This window comes from Talpa europaea (genome assembly GCF_964194135.1).
Source record: "Talpa europaea genome assembly, chromosome: 4".
NCBI classification, from domain to species: domain Eukaryota; kingdom Metazoa; phylum Chordata; class Mammalia; order Eulipotyphla; family Talpidae; genus Talpa; species Talpa europaea.
In genome coordinates this window covers 466,199-483,206 of record NC_140070.1, presented here as the reverse complement: position 1 = coordinate 483,206, position 17,008 = coordinate 466,199, and the positions used below count along the sequence as shown (strand labels likewise).

The window sequence follows — 17,008 nt, the reverse complement described above, 5'->3', positions numbered from 1 at the left end:
CCGCCCGCACGTCATGCTGACAGACACCGGCGGGACTCGATGGGCGGCCGACTGGGCGGCAGGGCACGCCGCAGCCCTCACGCCTCTGCAGTGTCCTCCACGGCTGACGTGGTGTTTTCTGTTTTGGCTGCTCAGGGTTGGCGCGAGCGTGCAGTTCTCCTGTGAGGACAACTATGTGCTCCAGGGCTCCAAGAGCGTCACCTGCCAGAGGCTGACCGAGACGCTGGCGGCCTGGAGCGACCACCGGCCTGTCTGCCGAGGTGAGCTGCCCCCACGGCCGCCGCCTGGGCCCCTGCTGCTGGGGCCACAGGCACACACGCCAGGCCTCAGGGGTCAGAGTCCAGGTGCTGGGGTCAGAGTCCGGGTCGGGGGATCAGAGTCCAGGTGTGGGGGTCAGAGCATCCAGGCCTTGGGGGTCAGAGTTCGGGTGCGGGGGTGCGGGGGCGTCAGAGTCTGATGCAGGGATCAGAGTTCAGGTGCAGGGGCCAGAGTCCAGATGTGGGGGTCAGAGTCTGGGTGCGGGGGTCAGAGTCTGGGTGCGGGGGTCAGAGTCCGGGTGCAGGGGTCAGAGTGTCCAGGTGCAGGGAGCCTTCCTAGCCGCCCGGTCTGGAAGAAGCCCTGCAGCACCCGCCCTGCTGGAGAGCGGGGACCCAGGGCCTGCATGTGACCTCCAGCCAGTCTGGGGCGTTCGTGGGACTCACAGCCCAGGGGCAACGTCACTCCCTGCAGATGCACCATCATGCCGGCGCTGGGAGCTACAGGGACACCCGCGTGCCCGTGGGAAGCCCTTGCACAAGCATGGCGGCCGGGGCGGGGTGCGGGGCGGTGGTGCCCGGAGGGCCAGCGGGAGGCAGGGCGGGCAGGGGCCGGTGGGAGAGCAAAGCCAGAGTGAGCTGCAGGGCAGGCTCCCAGGAAGCTATTTGGGGAGGACGAGGACTCGCCGCAGTTAGATGGTGTCAGGGAAGGCGACCGCTTGGAAACTCTCAGTGCTGACTGGACACGCCGGGACCCAGGGAGCGGATCCCCGCCCGGGGTACACGAGGGACCCTGCCCCGGGCGGGCAGCCGATTCCGTCTCATCTGTTTACTTTGATGACTTGAGTAAAAGTGTGGGTAAAAAGAGCCAAAATCTTATTTAATACAAAAAAGAGTTGCAAAAATAGGGATTTATTTCTAAGAGCAAAGACAGAAAATTCTTTAGACGACTCTGGGCGAGAAAGCTCCTTGCAGGGCCTGCGCTCCTGCTCTGTGGGGGGCAGCGCCGTGTGCACCTGGCCATCCAGTGAGCGAGCTGCTCCCCTCCGATATTTTACCTACAGTTATTTCGCAAAAATATAACCACGAAAACTCCCGTGTCCCCAGGCAGCGGGAGGGGATTCTCGCAGAGAGCTGGTGGCCACTTTGAATAAGTCAGTTTCGGGGTGACGCTTCCAGCAGCCTGGGGCGCCGGGCGCGGGCAGGAGCACGTGGGGGTGGGGGCGGCCGCACGCGAGTCCCAGCTGCACACGGTCCTCGCATTGATGCTAATTTGAAATCGCGCCAGCGAGTATTTAGAGAGCAGCGCTGATTCTGCTTATAGCAGCTGCTCAAGAGCAAATCTGGCCGCGTGTGAGCGTCTGACGTGCAGGCGCTGGGACTTGATTTTTCCGGGAGCTGCTCTGCGGCGTCTCCTCGTTAGCGTCTGTGCCCGAGTGTCTTCAGGGAGTCTCCCGGGTCTCGCCAGCGTCCTCTCTCGGAAGCTGTCCCCAGAGGCGGGCTCTGCCCGTGAGGGTCAGGCCCGAGGGCACCTGCTGCGTCCAGCCTCGGCCAAGGAGCGCCGCGTGCGGGAAGCGAGGCCGCCTGCTCAGAGTCGCGTCCAGAGGCCCTTGCCGACCCCCGTGTCGTGGGGCAGTTAGAGCAGCCTGGCGAGAAGTCGCCTGCTGCCGCCTCTGCACCTTCTCACCCGTGAGAGACAGGGACCGTGGCAGGCAGCGTTGAGGGTGCCCAGCGGAGGGGAGGGCGCGGCCCCGGGGAGCGCTGCCCCTGGAAACACGGGCTGAGGCGGGTCGTTCCAGCTCAGGGGTGCCGGCAACCGCGTGACCCGTATTCGTGTCGGTATAAACGGGGCCCGCGTCCGCCCCGGGGAGCAGGAGAAGCCGAGAGTTGTTCTCCCGACGCCTCCCCTCCGAGACGGCCTGGAGCTTGGACCCGGTTCTGTTTAGTTTGGGGCGGACCCGCCGGGGTCCCCAGGGCGAGTCCCCGCCACCGCGTGTCCGAGGCGAAGCGTCGCTCCCTCTGGCCCCTGCTCGCGGAATCAGCTTGTTCCACTGCCTGCTCAGGCCCAAATGACTGATGTTGAGGCTGGCGCCCAGGCTGCCACTTGATTTCCAAAATGGCCTTTTGATTTGGGGGAAATGCACCCCTTCTTGCAGAGGAGGCTGAAATAGATCTTGATTGGAAACGTCGTATTTACTGAGTTATGCAATTCGTGTAATTTGCTTTGTCTTTCAAATTCAAGCTATTTTCTTTGTCCTTTTGGAGTCTGCAGTCCTACTTTTTTAAACATCCAGTGATGTTTTCGGTCCACCTGCGAGCTGCTCTGAAAGGCGTCGGCACAGTTTATTGTGGGATGGAGCCTCAGATGGGAGAGACATTGGGCTCTTACGCCCCCCGCTGTGGGAGGGCTGCACCCCGCAGCCACCGCCGCCCACTGTGCCAGCCTCTGCGCCCCGCGCACAGAGACCGTCGCCTGGGGCAGGGCTCAGAGTGGCCGAGGGGCCAGCCCTACCCAGCGCGGCCGTGGGCGAGCTCGCCTGGGACCGTGGCACAGGGCGCGTGTCTCCTGGGCCTCAAGGGCACGTCCCGCTGACGCACCAGGACCCACAGTGGCGCCTGTTTCGCTAATGGGACGAAATCTGCAGTTCTCACTTTGATGCTGAAGGGCGGGAAGCAGCAACTGCAGCTCCCAGGCCTCGGCCCAAGCAGGGAGCTGCCCGCCGTCCGGGGCTCGCTGGGCGCCCCGGGCAGGAGGCAGGAGTCCTGGGGGCTGCCGAGCCGTGTCTCTGCGCAGCGTTGCCGGCCGTGGGCAGAGGCCTGAGCCCCGTGTCAGGCCCACGAGCTGGCCGGTGGGCCCGGAGCCGTGCTGGGAACGACGCCCCCTCTCTGTGTTTCAGCTCGAACCTGTGGGTCCAACCTGCGCGGGCCCAGCGGCGTCATCACCTCCCCGAACTACCCCGTGCAGTACGAGGACAACGCCCACTGCGTGTGGGTCATCACCACCGCGGACCCCGACAAGGTAGGCCCTGGCCGCGCGGTGCGGCCGTCTGTGGGTGAGCGGGTCTGGGCGCAGACACTCGGGCCGTGCTCCGCGCGGGCCCTGCTGGCCCTGCTGGCCCTGGGCCGTGTCTGCCTCTCCTGCCCACGCGCACGGGCGAGTCGTGTGGCTCCTTCAGGAGAGGAGCGTGACGACTGGGGGATAAACTCACTGCAAAGCAGCCGCCACGACACGTTGACATTCCCGACCACTCTCGCGGTTTTCTGGTGTCGGAATTTCTGAATCTGTCCCTTCACCACCTTTCAGCGTCGTGCTCTCCAGCCGCCGGCTGCGGGGCACCCAGATCCACCCCGTGGCTGGACTTCTGAGCCTTTGGCCCCACCCCGGCCTCCCCGCCCCCGGCCTCCCACCCCCGGCCTCCCGCCCCCGGCCTCCCGCCCCCGGCCTCACTGTGTGTCTGAGTTGGGTCTGAGACGCCACTGAGATACACGTCTTTTATTTCACATCCTTGTATTGATTTAATTTTTTTAATAAAAACTTGGTCTAAAAACCAAGTATGGATTTTACTAAATTAAATAACATGAAGGGGAATAGTTTTTAGTAACAGTCACCCAATGTCCTGAGCCCATTCAAACGGTCAGTTTCTGGGTGTTGCCGGGAGGCCCATGTCTGCAAGGCTCACCTCCACTTTTATTTTTATTGAAATAATTGTCAGATTTAAATACATTTATCGGGAAGCTGTTGAGTTCTCAGATCTCAGAGGCCAGATTCTGATTTTGACTCCGGCACCTCTTGCTGTCTGCCCCAGCGTCTCAGTTCTGACTTACGTGAAAACAGAAGCTTTTGTCGACACAACTGACACTCGCTCAGGGTTGTGTAGGTTTCCCTTCCCACGCGGGACCTCTTGGTGGCGTTGACGCCCACGGAAGCCGCCCCCTCTCGCTGTCCCTCGGCGGCGCCTGGTGTCCAGGCCAACCCCGCCCCGGCTGCTGAGGGCCTTCTCCTCCCGCGGGCCGTCCCGCCCCGGGCCGCAGCCCTGCCTCCGAGGCGTGGGCCCTGGGCAGCTGGTGGAGGCCCTGGGCCTCGGGTGCCCACCTGTGAAGGGAGATGCTGACGGGTCAGGGGGTGGCTGGATGCTGCACCGCCCCTGGGCAGCCGGGCTTCTGTCCCCGCGTGGCCGCCCCGGTGGGGCGTGAAGGTTCAACGCAGAACATCTGAAGGCCTGTGGGGTCTCATTTCGTTTTGTTTCCAACGAGTGAATCACGTGTCTGTGGCGTTTACGAGAGCTTAAGGTCAGATGGTAAAATCTTAGGGGCAGCACGACCGCGGCCTGGCTTGTGGGCATCTGTCGGGTGGGAAGGGCTGGCGCACCTGCTGTGCCGCTCCCCTGAGGGGCCGGGGAGGAAGCGTCTCTGTGTTAAGGACGTGACATCGCTGGGCATTTTGCAAAATGCTCAGTCACGCTACATTTGCAGTTTGGAAGGCAGCAGACCTCTTTACTTGATCGCGTATTTTTTAAAGAAAAAAGTTAAAAAGAAGTAATTCGATTAATAGGGGATTTATTGGGACACCCGCTGGACGCTCACCCACGGGGCTTCTCCCCCGTCCTCTCTCCTGGGCGCGCTGTCAGCAAACAGGTCGAGCGTGTTCTGCTTTGGAGGAAAACCGCTGGCGAGACGCAGGAGTGCCAAGCCCTTCGGGGGCTTCCTGCTGAGGGGGGGGCGGCCCTGGCGGCCTGGGGTCACACGGGTGCTGGGGTCACACAGGCGGTCACATGGGCGCTGGGGTCACACGGGTGGTCACGCAGCTGCGGAGGAAGCCAAGCGGCGCCGGAGCCCATGAGCCCAGCAGGTCTCAGCCCAGCCCTCGGCTGGAGGTGGGCAGTGGCGCACTCTGGCCCTGTGGTCAGATGGGTGTGCGTGTGGTTCGTGGTCATCTTGAAGCCGGTTTGTAAGCCTGACCAGAGAGCGCAGTGGCAGCTGAGGGTGGCATCTGCGACATGGCCCCACGAGTCTCAGAGAGGCCTCACTTCTCGCTTGCGTCCATGGGCTCTGTGCGCTCTGTGTGCGTCGGGACGGGCTCTGTGTGCGCTCGGCCACTTCTGAGCACGATGGCCTGCACACCGGGAGCCGCGCACCACCCCAGGGGCTCCCCACCCTGCCCTGCCCTGGCTGGCGAGGTGTCCAGACGGCCACACGTGCACACACAGACCCTCAGCACCCTGGTGAGGGGTTTGGGGCCGACAGCGCCGCACGGGATGCTCATGGAGACCGTCGTGCAGACACCTGACGGCAACTCGATGAAGCAGCGTTACCGTCCGAATTAAGCAGCAGCCATCACCATTAAGTATAATTAGGCTTAATTTGACTCCTTGGGAGAAATTCCAAATAAGGGGGTTTCTGGAGTGAGCGCTCTGGCGACGAGGCGAGCTCCGTGTGGCGTCGAGAGCAGAGGCCTCTCCCCGGGGCTCCCGGACTGGTCACTTGAAGTAGTTGCAAAGTTTTGAGAATGGAGCTGGAATAGAAAACAAAGATAAATTCCCAGCGTCCATCAGAGCATAAACACTGTCCTCAGCGCCTCAACCTTGCACGAAGGCCTTGCTCTCGCCGCGTTCCGGCGGGAACCGGTGACGGTCAGTTTACGCCAAATCACAAGAAAAAATTCTTCGTACAAAGCCGCGGCTCTGAAATCAGTCCCGTAGTCACGCCTGCCAGGATGTGCAGTGTGTGCAGCATAAGTCCACAGGGCACGGGACGTGTGCCCCAGCGCACGCCTTTGTCCTCACGCACCTTCTCCTATCCGTGGCCAGCGCTGGCCCGTCCGGTACGCCCAGCGGTGACCAGCCCAGCTCAGCTGTGTCCAGGGCTGGCGCGGGAGGGCCAGGGAGCTTCCATCGGTGGAGGTCAGCTTCCAGATGGCCGCGGCTGCCCTGGCCATGCCTTCCCAAGGGTGGGAGCCACAGGCACAGCCTGTTGACAGGGCGAGCGGTGCCGCCTCCCGTGATGGGGCGGCCAGCGCTGAGTCGCACGGGCAGCCACTGGGAGGAGACGCGGCTGTCTCTGCAGCGGGGCAGGGGGCGCGGCGCTGAGGGTCTGTGTGTGCACGCGTTGCCGTCTGCCCTCGCGCTCCAGTGACAGGACGTCAGGCTCGCCGGGCCCGAGTGTCTCCGGCTCCATGAGCTGCTGTCCCCATGGCCCCAAGCAGGGCTGGGGCGGGCGGTGGCCCCAGGCCCTGGCGTCCAGGACATGTGTGGGCGGCGTCGGTCGGGGGGAGCTGGACAGCGGAGCTGGGGCCCTGCGAGGCCAGGCGCTGGGCACTGCGCACGAGCCCGATGCCCCGTGGGCCGAGGACGCGGCCCACACGCCCAGCCTGTGCAGGGGCGGCATCGAGAGACGGTCGTTCTCGTTCACGGGACCCTCCGCCCGGCCTGTGTTTCCCGGCTCCCCGGGAGGCGCAGAGACTTTCGATGTCTGCAGCCGGGGCCTGTGGCTGCTGCGGGGAGGACGGGGTGGGGCCACTGTTCCGAGAGCTGCTGTCCCAAGGGCCCTGAGCCAGCGGCCGCTCTCCGGCCTCTCGGGTGGCTCTCGCTGCCCGTTCCGACTCGCGGGCGTGAGCTTCCTCAGCGGGGTGCCTCGCGGACGGCGGCCCTCATGCTGCGCAGTAAGCCAGTGTCTCGTGCCTTTTGTCTCTGAGGAGGCTGGTGGGTCAGGAGTGGCCAGGGATTGGCCAGGCTGCTGCTCCACGCAGGACTTGCCTTGGCTGTGTTGGCGCCCGGTCTTCCCCGCCAGCTCCAAGGCTCCCGCGTGTCCCCCTGCGCAGCCCAGACCCCAGCAGACACGGAGGCCCCAGCTCAGGGACAGGCCTCCTGGGCCGCACCTGCCCCGCAGCCGGTGCGGTCGGATGCGCAGCCGTGGACGAGTGACCGTGTGTGACGGGCTCACGCAGGGGATGACGAGCGTGGAAAGTGAGGGGGAAACGCAAATCGTGGTTGGCGCCTTTTTGGACAAAAAACATTTGAATTAAAAGCGAGCACAAGCAAGCGTGCGTGTGTAAGTGCATCTGCATTTGAAATTCACACGTAAAGCAGGTTTGCCTTGAGGTGGGATAAAAAACAAACGATGTGAGGCCTTCGGGGAAACGGGCCTGTGCTGAGTCCCTGCAGGCCGGAGGTGGGCGCCGTGCCCTGGCGGGCCCCCGTCCTCCCGCGCCCACCCCGGTGCTGCCGCCTCGTTGAGCTTCGGCCGAGGTCCCCCCTGGTGCCAGGAACACACTGCGGCTCCGCGGGGGCAGGAAAGGAGGAAGCAGCTGGTCGAGGGGGTGGAGAGGGGGCGGGGGGAGCCCAGCAGCGAGCGGGGTCGCGGCCATCGAGAGAGCCGTAGACCGCCGGCTCCTCGGCATGCGCCGGTGGACGTGCCGTGTTGACTGCTGAGGGCGCGTCTTGGAGGCGAGCGTCCGGCGCTGTGGGAGGCACAGAACCTTCGTGGTGGGTGTGGGTGTGACCCGGTGTCCATCCTGTGCAAAGTGTTTCATAAACAGAAACTTCAAGACTTGGCAGAGCAGCTGTCGGGGCAGCCCGGCCGGGTCTGTCCGCAGGGCGGCGTGGGCGGCCCTGGCGTCTGCGGCTGTGCGGGTGACGCTGGTCTCGGGCCTCCGAGAGATGCCAGCGACGTGAACCTTGCGTCCCTGCCGGTCGCCTTGGGTCCCTGCGGACACCGTGAGCCTTGCCGTCTGGTAGACGCGAGTCTCAGGGCTCTCGGTCCTTCCAAGGCGCTTGAGGCTGCCGGGCAGGGCGGGCGGGCGGGCGAGCGTTCAGGGGCGCCTGTCTTCCAGGTCATCAAGCTGGCCTTCCAGGAGTTCGAGCTGGAGCGCGGCTACGACACGCTGACCGTCGGGGACGCGGGGAAGGTGGGGGACAGCAGGACGGTCCTCTACGTGTAAGTACGGCCCAGGCCCCGGCGTCCTGCGGCCCCCTGGGGGAGCTGCGCTGGGCTGCGTGGCCTGTGGCGGGTTGTTGTTTTTTCAGAATCGTAAAAAAGCAGCAAGAGCAAAAGTACTGACGAGTGAGAGCAGAGCAGGGGCTCCTGGCCCTCTCTGGGTGGGTCAGCGGGTCCTCCGCGCCCCGGGAGGTGGGCAGCTTCCCTGGCGCCCTGACCGGGGAGCGGGGACAGGAGCCCGAGGGCGTGACTCTGGCCAGACCCACACCTGTCACCACCACACCCGTCCCCACGCCCACCGCTGCGGCTGCTGAACGCTCTCCAGACAAAGCCCGTCTCTCGCGCAAGGGAATCAGCGCAGGACACCCTCTGGCCGCCACCCCGGGAGGGGAGCAAGGGCCGCCCCGCCCCGGCGTGGATGCGACCCCCGGCCGGGCTGCCGTGCGCCCGCAATGTGGGCCCAGACCCCGCCCCTGCAGCCCTGCGAAGGCCCTCCCTCTGCTGGGGGCGCCTGAGCCCGGCCCCCCCGGATCTTAGCTCCCGCTTGCCCCCGGCACGTCCCCAGTGGCCACACCAGCCCCGAGGCAAGTGGGCGACGACGCGTGTGTCGAGAGCTCTGCATCTCCCCCCGTCTGCGGCATTTATGGAATCCACGGACATAAAAACCCCAAAACTGCCAGGCGGGGCTGTGTCGGCGGCAGGCGTGTGCTCTCCGCCCCCCGGGGCCCTGCTGCAGCCCGCGGGCCTCGCCCAGGGAGCAGCCTCCGGCTCGGCGTCGGGAATGCGTCCTGGTCTCCAGACTCGAATAAGTTTTTAAAAATTATCATGCAGTAAAATAAACACCGCTGGTGTCCAGGTGTCCAGGCCTTAACGCGCCTGCGGGCGCGCCGGGAGGACGGGACGGCCTCGCAGCCGGTCCGTGTTCTGGACAGTCGTGGCGTCTGGGGGATTCCGAGACCCCGAGAGGCAGGAGTTAAATGTCTTAATGGCCTGGAACATTTTCCTTGTGGACTCCCAAATGCCGTTCGCTGCTGAGAGCAGGAACACGGTTGGGGGGACCAGCAGCGGAGTGGGGGGAGCTGGTGGCGCAGGCGGCCCGCCCAGGACATGCGCTGTGGGTCGGCCGGAGCCGGGCTGGGGCAGGCGGGGCAGGTTTCTGGTGACGGGGCTGCAGGGGCACCAGGGAAGACGGCGCTTGGAGCAGGCGCGCGTCAAGGCAGGGGCGAGGTCTGGCCCCGGCTCAGGATTGTGAGTGGGACGGGGGAGGCCACTGGACAGAAGGGCCACGTCACAAGGGCCTCCAGAGCCCGCCATGAGAGGGCAGCGGGGCCAGCTCCTCCGTGATGGGTGGAGCAGGCCCAGGGGAGGGGGTCGGCTCGTGGCCTGCCCGTCACAGAGGCTCCAGGCAAGGATGGAGGCCGCGGCGGGTCCTGGGCGCTAGGCACACGCACCCCACAGGCCCGGCCTGGCCGCGTGGAGCAGGCTGCCCCGGGCAGGGCGGGCGGGTCGGGAAGGTGGAAGCCAGGGTGAAGAAAGTGGTGGTGAGAACATCCCTCCGAGGCGTTTAAATACACACGTGGGGCATTTCCTTGGAAGAAGCTGTTTGCCGAAGCTGAGCGAGAGCAGGAAGCCCGGGCCGTGGCCTGCGTGGCTGACGCCCCGGGGACGGGACCCAGACGGGCGGCGCCGCCGGGCCTGCGGGTGAGAGTCGTCCCCGCGCAGCCCCTCCAGGAGCGAGGACAGTCTCTGAGTCCACACCCGGCAAGCGAGGAGAAACACCCCGGGCTGTTCTCACCGTGAACTAGACGTGAATCATAAGAAACAGCAAATTGAACTCCACGGAGTGTAAACGAGAGGCTTGTTGTGTCACCACGGGGCGCAGCGTCGCGTCTCGTCACGGCACCCGCAGGCGCCGCCGTCCCCGCAGCAGGTGGACGGGCCCGGCGAGGCTCAGCCCTCCCGGCGGCGGGTCCTCGCGAGCGAGTGACCGAGGGACAGTGAGGTGTCTGGTGACGTCCCGCGTGCGCTGCAGCACCTCCCGCTGGGGGGAGAGACGGAGGATCGTTCCAAGAGCCAGACACGTTGGAATCGTGTCTTCTCAGCAGTCCTGGATCCCCCAGCTAGAAAAATAAGAAAAATGTGTAGGCCGTGAAAATACAAAATTTAAACTGATTATTCTGACCATCGTGCTCGAGTATCTTTAAGAGAAACTGAAGATTAAGCCTCCCTGGTGGCGCAGCGGTTGAGCGCTGGGTTGCGAAGCTGCCCGCGGCCGCTGCGGCGCCGGTTCGATCCCCGGCTGCTCCCCGGCCACCGGAGGAGGGTCCCACATGGCGCGCAGACCTCTCCTGCTGCCCGCTGCTCCCCTCAGCAGTGTCCTTCGGTCCTTCTGCCTGCTCTGCTCCCCGCTCTGGCTCTGGTGGATTCTCTCACCCTCCCGCGCTTCTGACTGTGCCCAGTGCTTGTATAAACAAAAAACAAACAAACAAACAAACAAACAAATAAATTAAAAAAAAAAAAGCCTCTATTAAAAAAAAAAAAGAGAGAGAGAGAAACTGAAGATCAACTTCGGCAGTTTATCCGCACAGCGCCGCGGCGCCGGCCGGGGCTGACGCACAGTCTGGGCTCGGGGGCTCCTCCGCAGGCGTCACCGGGAAGTGTGAGGGCGTGAGCCTGGCGACGCCATGCGGGTGCGAGCTGCATGCAGACCGAGCCTCAGGACCCCTTTCACAGCGCGCCTTCCAGTCTCCTGCAGAGGCACCTCAGCACCCCCGGGCGCCGGGAAGCGGGGGCGTCCCAGCGGCGTCACCAGTGCCGAGCTGCCGGGCGCGGCGAGACGCTCAGGGACGAACAAGATGCTGCTGGGCGTTGGCCCCAGGAGAGGGGCCGGGGCCCAACCCTGCCATCGGGCGCGGAGCCGCGGCTGGTGAGCGGGACACGGCGCAGGGGCGCGTGGAGGGACCCGCTGACGGCAGCCGCCTGCTCGGCAGGACCAAGGCCACCACCCGCCCGACCCCGGCCCAGAGAGCAGGCGGAGAACGTGCCCCGCCGCCCAGCCGCCGTCGGGAGCCGCAGCCCCAGGGGTGCCCACGCGGACACGGGGCCGGCGGGACGCGAGGGGGAGGCGGGGCGGCGCCCGCTCCAGGTCCGCTGAGGCCCCGCTCGCCGGCAGAAAGGCCCACTTCAGCCTGAACTGCAAACGCGAAATCACTGGAAACTGACACCGGAGACTCTGCGGGGGCAGCGGGCTGCGAGCAGTCACCCCTCAGCTCTGACAGCAGCACCCGCTGTCGGCCAGACTCGCCCGGGGAGCCAGGAGGCGGGTCCCCCGAGCGAGAGGACGTTGGTGTCCACGAGGCCGCCCCGGGCCGGACCCCAGCACGTGTGATGGCCCCTCACTGTCCTCGGAAGGTCACAAGAGCCTGCTCGCTGCCTGCGTGACCCTGGCCCTTCAGCTCCTGGGGCGCGGTGACCAGGAGGCCGGACCTGTCTGTCCACCTGTCCTCTTACTCCCCGTCCACCCCCATCACCTCCATCCGTCCACCCGCCACCCCCACCACCTCTGTCCCCCTGGCCGCCGCCAACACCATCTCTGGCCGCCTCCGGGCTGGGCTGCTTATACGCAAGCCCCGCGCCGTCTGGGAAGGCGCCCCCTGGCGCGGCGGCTGATGGCCCGTCTCCCCCGCAGGCTCACGGGCTCCAGCGTGCCCGACCTCATTGTGAGCATGAGCAACCAGATGTGGCTGCACCTGCAGTCTGACGACAGCATCGCCTCGGCCGGCTTCAAGGCCGTGTACCAAGGTAGGCCGGGCGGGCGGCTCCCCTGGGCCAGCCCCCTGGGGGAGTTGGGCGGGCAGCGCAGGGTAACTGTGCCCCTCGGCCAGGGCCTGCTCGCCGGTCTTGGCAACCGAGACCCCCGCTCTAGAGGCTCGGCTGGGGGCGCGGCCCTCTGGCGGGGTGCGGAGCTGCGGGGTGTGCGGAGCTTGGGCATGTGCCAGGACCTGCTGACTGAGCACAGGGCCGGGTGTGCCCGGGGTGCACGTGTCCCGGAGGGCGCTGCGTGCGGTTGTGGGCATCCAGCCTCTGCAGGGCACGGGTCCTAGGGTCTGCACTCAGAGCCAGGCTGCGCGGAGGAGCTGCCACCTGGACCAGAGCTGGGTCCCCCGATGCCATTCGGGCCTCCCCCAGGAGCTGCCAGGCCGCCGCGGGCAGCGCCGTCCCTTCCTCGGCTGCTGTGCGAGGCTGTTTCTCCGCTGCCTGCAGCGCAGCCCCCTGGCGGCCAGTGCCCCCCAGCGCCCTCCTGGCTTGAGCGAGTCTGGGGACACTGCACAGTGGACACGGCGGCGGCCAGGCCCTCCTGGCTGTGCCAGCCGCTGCTGTCTCCCTCCAGCCGCAGCCGCCCCCTGCGCTTCTGCTGTCCTCTGGCCTTCTGGAAAGTTCTTCCCCAGGAAAACCGCGTCGGGAGCAGCTCTGGCTGCAGGGCTGTTTATTTCTGTACTTTTGAAAATTGTCTCTCAAGTTCCCTTTTGCCTGGAATGTTGATTAAACAGTCGCTGGACGTGATTTGAACACTGTTTTTAGGTCCCCTCGCAGGCAGCAGGAATTGTTTGGACTTTCAAAACTTATGCATGAATTTTGAAAATCTACTTAATTTAAAATTTCGCCACTGGAAGAATAAAACCTATTTTTTAATGAAATTCAGGGGTAAGAAATGGTAGGTGCCATGTCCAGCCGGTGAGATCTGATAGAGTCTAAAATGGCTCCGTCCTCGACTGAAGTAACGTCACTCCCGGCAGCCCCCCGGCCCCGTGTCCCTGGAGGAGGGCCGACCCGCCCCCCATCCCTCTGCAGACACCGGCAGGGCCACAGGGGAGGGGCGGGGCGGCCACCAAGTGGAGCCGAGTTGGGGGCAGCCCCTCCCGGACCCCAGCGGTCTGCGTGGCACGTGCCCTCGACACCTGGCACCCCCGACACCGCCCTGCTCCTGGATCCCCACTAACTGCTGGGCAGAGGCAGCGTCTGGGGCCCGTAGCAGAGCGATGCTCCGAGCAGCAGCCACAGGACACCGTCCACCTCCCAAGTGGCCGCCACGCCGCAGTCTTCTTGTCGGTTGGGGGGTAACAGGCCTTGCTCTCTCTCTCCCACGTTCAGAGATCGAGAAGGGGGGCTGCGGAGACCCCGGCGTCCCCCCCTATGGGAAGCGGACGGGCAGCAGCTTCCGGCACGGGGACTCGCTGACCTTCCAGTGCCAGGCGGCCTTCGAGCTGGTGGGCGAGCGGGTCATCACCTGCCAGCAGAACAACCAGTGGTCGGGGAACAAGCCCAGCTGCGTCTGTGAGTGTCCTGCAGCCGGGGGCGGGGGCAGCGCCCACCTTCGGGGGACCCTCACCACACGCAGGCCCTACGGCCTTCCCGCATCCCTCACGTAACTGCAGCTCCTCTGAGATGCCCCCGTCCCCGGGATAAAGGGGCGCCAGGGCCCAAACCCCGCTGCGGCCATCCGGCTGTGGCCATTCCGGCTGCAGGCCCGGCGTGGACCGTGGAGGGCCTGGCGGCCGGTGACGCACACACAGGGGTAGCAGCGGGGCGTGTCCCTGGGAGGCCCCCTCCCGCGCAGAGGGCTTTCACTCACGGCCCGCTGGGAAGAAGGAATTTCAATCTTGCCACTGACCAGGCAGTGTCCGGGACATGCACGAGAAACCACACGGGGCAAGACGGTAGCCTCACCGCAGGGCCCGCAGTCCCTCTGCCTGGGCCGCGCAGTGTCCAGGCTGGCCCTCCATGCGGTGTCCAGGCTGGCCCTCCATGCGGTGTCCAGGCTGGCCCTCCGTGCGGAGTCCAGGCTGGCCCTCCGTGCGGAGTCCAGGCTGGCACTCCGTGGCTGGACGCACTGGAGGTGAATTTTCCGGGAGAGTCCTGTGCTCTCACCCAGCCCGTGGCTTTCAGAGCTCGCAATGGTCACCCCGTAGCTGACCAGACCAAGTCGTTTGAGACAGGGCATGTGGGGGTGTAGAGTGAGCCGAGCCCATGAGGGGCGCGGGGCACCAATGGCCTTAGGGGCTGGCAGTGGTCAGGGACGCGGGAAGTCACGCCGGAGCTCCGGCGCCTGCCAGGGTCAGCCCCCGAGGGGCTCGTCCCGACCCTGCTCTCCTGGGCTCCCAGCCCCGCCCCGTGGGGGGTGCTCCGCCCCGAGGGGCCTGCGCCTGCTGTCCACAGACCCACGGTGTCTCCGCAGTCTCGTGTTTCTTCAACTTCACGGCGGCGGCGGGGGTCATCCTGTCCCCGAACTACCCGGAGGAGTACGGCAACAACATGAACTGCGTGTGGCTGGTCATCTCCGAGCCCGGGAGCCGGGTCCACCTCATCTTCAACGACTTCGACGTGGAGCCTCAGTTTGACTTCCTCGCAGTCAAGGACGACGGCATTTCGGAAATGACCGTCCTGGGTACTTTTTCCGGCAACGAAGTGCCTTCGCAGCTGGCCAGCAGTGGACACGTCGTCCGCCTGGAGTTCCAGTCTGACCACTCCACCACCGGCCGGGGGTTCAACATCACCTACACCAGTGAGTGTCCCCCGCTCCCCACGGGCGCGTCGCGGCTGAGCGTCAGGCCCCCTGCGGGGTCTGGTAGCCGGACTGGCCTTGGCCAGCGCTAACCTGACAGCAGAAGCTGCTGCACTCTGCTGAGGCCGCCCTCGGGCCCCACACTGAAGACTGACCCCACTGCCCCTCCGCTCACCTTCTCCGTCCCTTCCCCATCCCCTCACCACCCCTCCGCCCCCCACCCACCCAGCGCCCGTGCCCCGCCCATCCCTCTGTCCAGCGCCCTCCTGTGATGGCGCAGGGCGGCGGGGCCCGGAGGCGGGTGTGTGGGGCAGCAGCACTGCATGACCATGATGTTGGCAGGACGCCTGCCTCTGTGTCTCAGCTGTGTCCACACACAGCTGCCCTCTGGAGTGGGCATGGAGAGGCGCTGGGGACGAGGTGTGGTGACATAATTTAGCAACTGCTGCTGCTCTCAGGAGCCATGTGGGGTCAGAGTGACCAGCACCCCTGCAGCGCTGCCCACAGGCTCGCCGTCCCGACTCTGTAGGGAGGCAGCTCGTGGCCACCGGGGGCACCCAGGCCACTCGGGAGGCCAGCAGGGGCGCCGGCCGTGGAGGCGCCTGGGACACAGCCTGCTTGCCCGTGAACACGCGTATCCTGGTCTCACCACGTGTCCCCCCTGGGGCTGCCCACCCTCTCCTGTCCCCCAGCGTTTGGGCAGAACGAGTGCCACGACCCCGGCATCCCGGTGAACGGGCGGCGCTTCGGGGACCGCTTCCTGCTGGGCAGCTCCGTGTCCTTCCACTGCGACGACGGCTTCGTGAAGACGCAGGGTGCCGAGTCCATCACCTGCGTGCTGCAGGACGGCAACGTGGTCTGGAGCGCCGCGGTGCCCCGCTGCGAAGGTGGGTGCCGCCGCCTGCCGCGCCCTCTGGTTGAGCCCGCCGCCCGCCACGCCCCGGACCGCGGGGCCCGGGCCCGGCCCGTCCTGTCCTTCCGGCTCCTGCGCTGGTGCCTGTGGGTGTCCGGGCCGCCGCCTGGGCCCCGGTGCCGTCAGCGCACAGGTGCCGGGCACTGCGAAGGCGTCTTTCCAAAGGACGGGTCTTTGTGCCCGGCATGTTCTCACACACTTCATCTGACACGTGCCGCTCACACATGGGTGGAAATCTCAGCAAAAAACTTTGAGGAAAATAAATCAGAAAGTGAAGCGGCTGAGTAGAACAGATGAGCGTCCGCGGTGGCTGCCCGCCCGGGCCCTCAGCTCCGCCCTGCCCTGCGCTCCGCCCGGCCAGTCCCGGCCCGACCTGGCTCATCAGCCACGAATTAGGTTCCGTTTACTAACGTTCGCCAACAATTCAGTTTCGTGCACGAAAACTTACCTTACTGCAAGGAACACAAGCCGGGTGAAGGGGCACGCGGGGCACGCGGCCTGCTCCCGGGTCTGCCCGCACCCCCGCGGCCCGCAGTGTCCCCCCAGGCCCTGCTCCCCGCCCGCTGCTCCAGCCCCGCGCCCGGTCGGCCGTGGGTGCCCGTGGGGCCAGGCTGACCCTGCGCCGGCCGCTCCGGGCTCTCCCCTCTCACGCGCCCAGGGGTACAGCCGGGGCTGGGTCTGGGTGGCGCCCGCCCGCGCCTCACCTGCGGCGCCCTTGCCTTCCAGCCCCGTGCGGCGGGCACCTGACGGCGGCCAGCGGGGTCATCCTGCCCCCGGGGTGGCCGGGCTACTACAAGGACTCCCTGAACTGCGAGTGGGTCATCGAAGCCAGGCCGGGCCACGCCGTCAAGATCACCTTCGACAGGTGAGCCCGCCGCGCCCCGCGGGCCCCACCACGCCCCGCGGGCCCCACCGCGCCCCGCGCCAGGGCTCCCCGGACCGGCCTCGGCGGCTCCGTCCGCAGCTGCCCGGGAGGCGGCCCGGCGGGCAGGGCAGGCCCTGGACCGGCTCCCGGAGCTCCCCGCGCTGGCGCGGCCCGCGGGGCCCTCGGGCGGGGCGGGCACCTGGGCGGGGCTGGGCAGAGTGGGCGGGGCGGGCACAGTGGTGGGGGGCACAGTGGCGAGGCAGCACGTGGGCGGGGCCGGGTGGAGTGGGCGGGGTCGGGCGGAGTGGGCGGGGCTGGGCACGTGGTGGGCGGGGCGGGGCTGTGGGCGGGGCCGGGCACGTGGTGGGCGGGGCCGGGCTGTGGGCGGGTTTGGGCACGTGGTGGGCGGGGCCGGGCTGTGGGCGGGTTTGGGCACGTGGTGGGCGTGGCCGGGCTGTGGGCGGGGCCGGGCTGTGGGCGGG

General features: G+C 66.5%; 1 protein-coding gene across 1 annotated transcript in view; it reads left to right on the top strand.

Annotated features, from left to right (window-relative positions):
- Window positions 1–17,008, top strand: part of CSMD1 (CUB and Sushi multiple domains 1) — a gene marked incomplete at both ends in the record, with an annotated part of 639,423 nt that overhangs the window by 520,452 nt on the left and 101,963 nt on the right. The window contains 8 exons of the mRNA XM_084232118.1: window positions 136–260; window positions 3,152–3,273; window positions 8,083–8,186; window positions 11,875–11,987; window positions 13,338–13,520; window positions 14,422–14,748; window positions 15,441–15,635; window positions 16,388–16,526. Coding sequence (XP_084088244.1) covers window positions 136–260; window positions 3,152–3,273; window positions 8,083–8,186; window positions 11,875–11,987; window positions 13,338–13,520; window positions 14,422–14,748; window positions 15,441–15,635; window positions 16,388–16,526 — 1,308 coding nt within the window. The remainder of the gene's footprint in view (window positions 1–135; window positions 261–3,151; window positions 3,274–8,082; window positions 8,187–11,874; window positions 11,988–13,337; window positions 13,521–14,421; window positions 14,749–15,440; window positions 15,636–16,387; window positions 16,527–17,008) is intronic.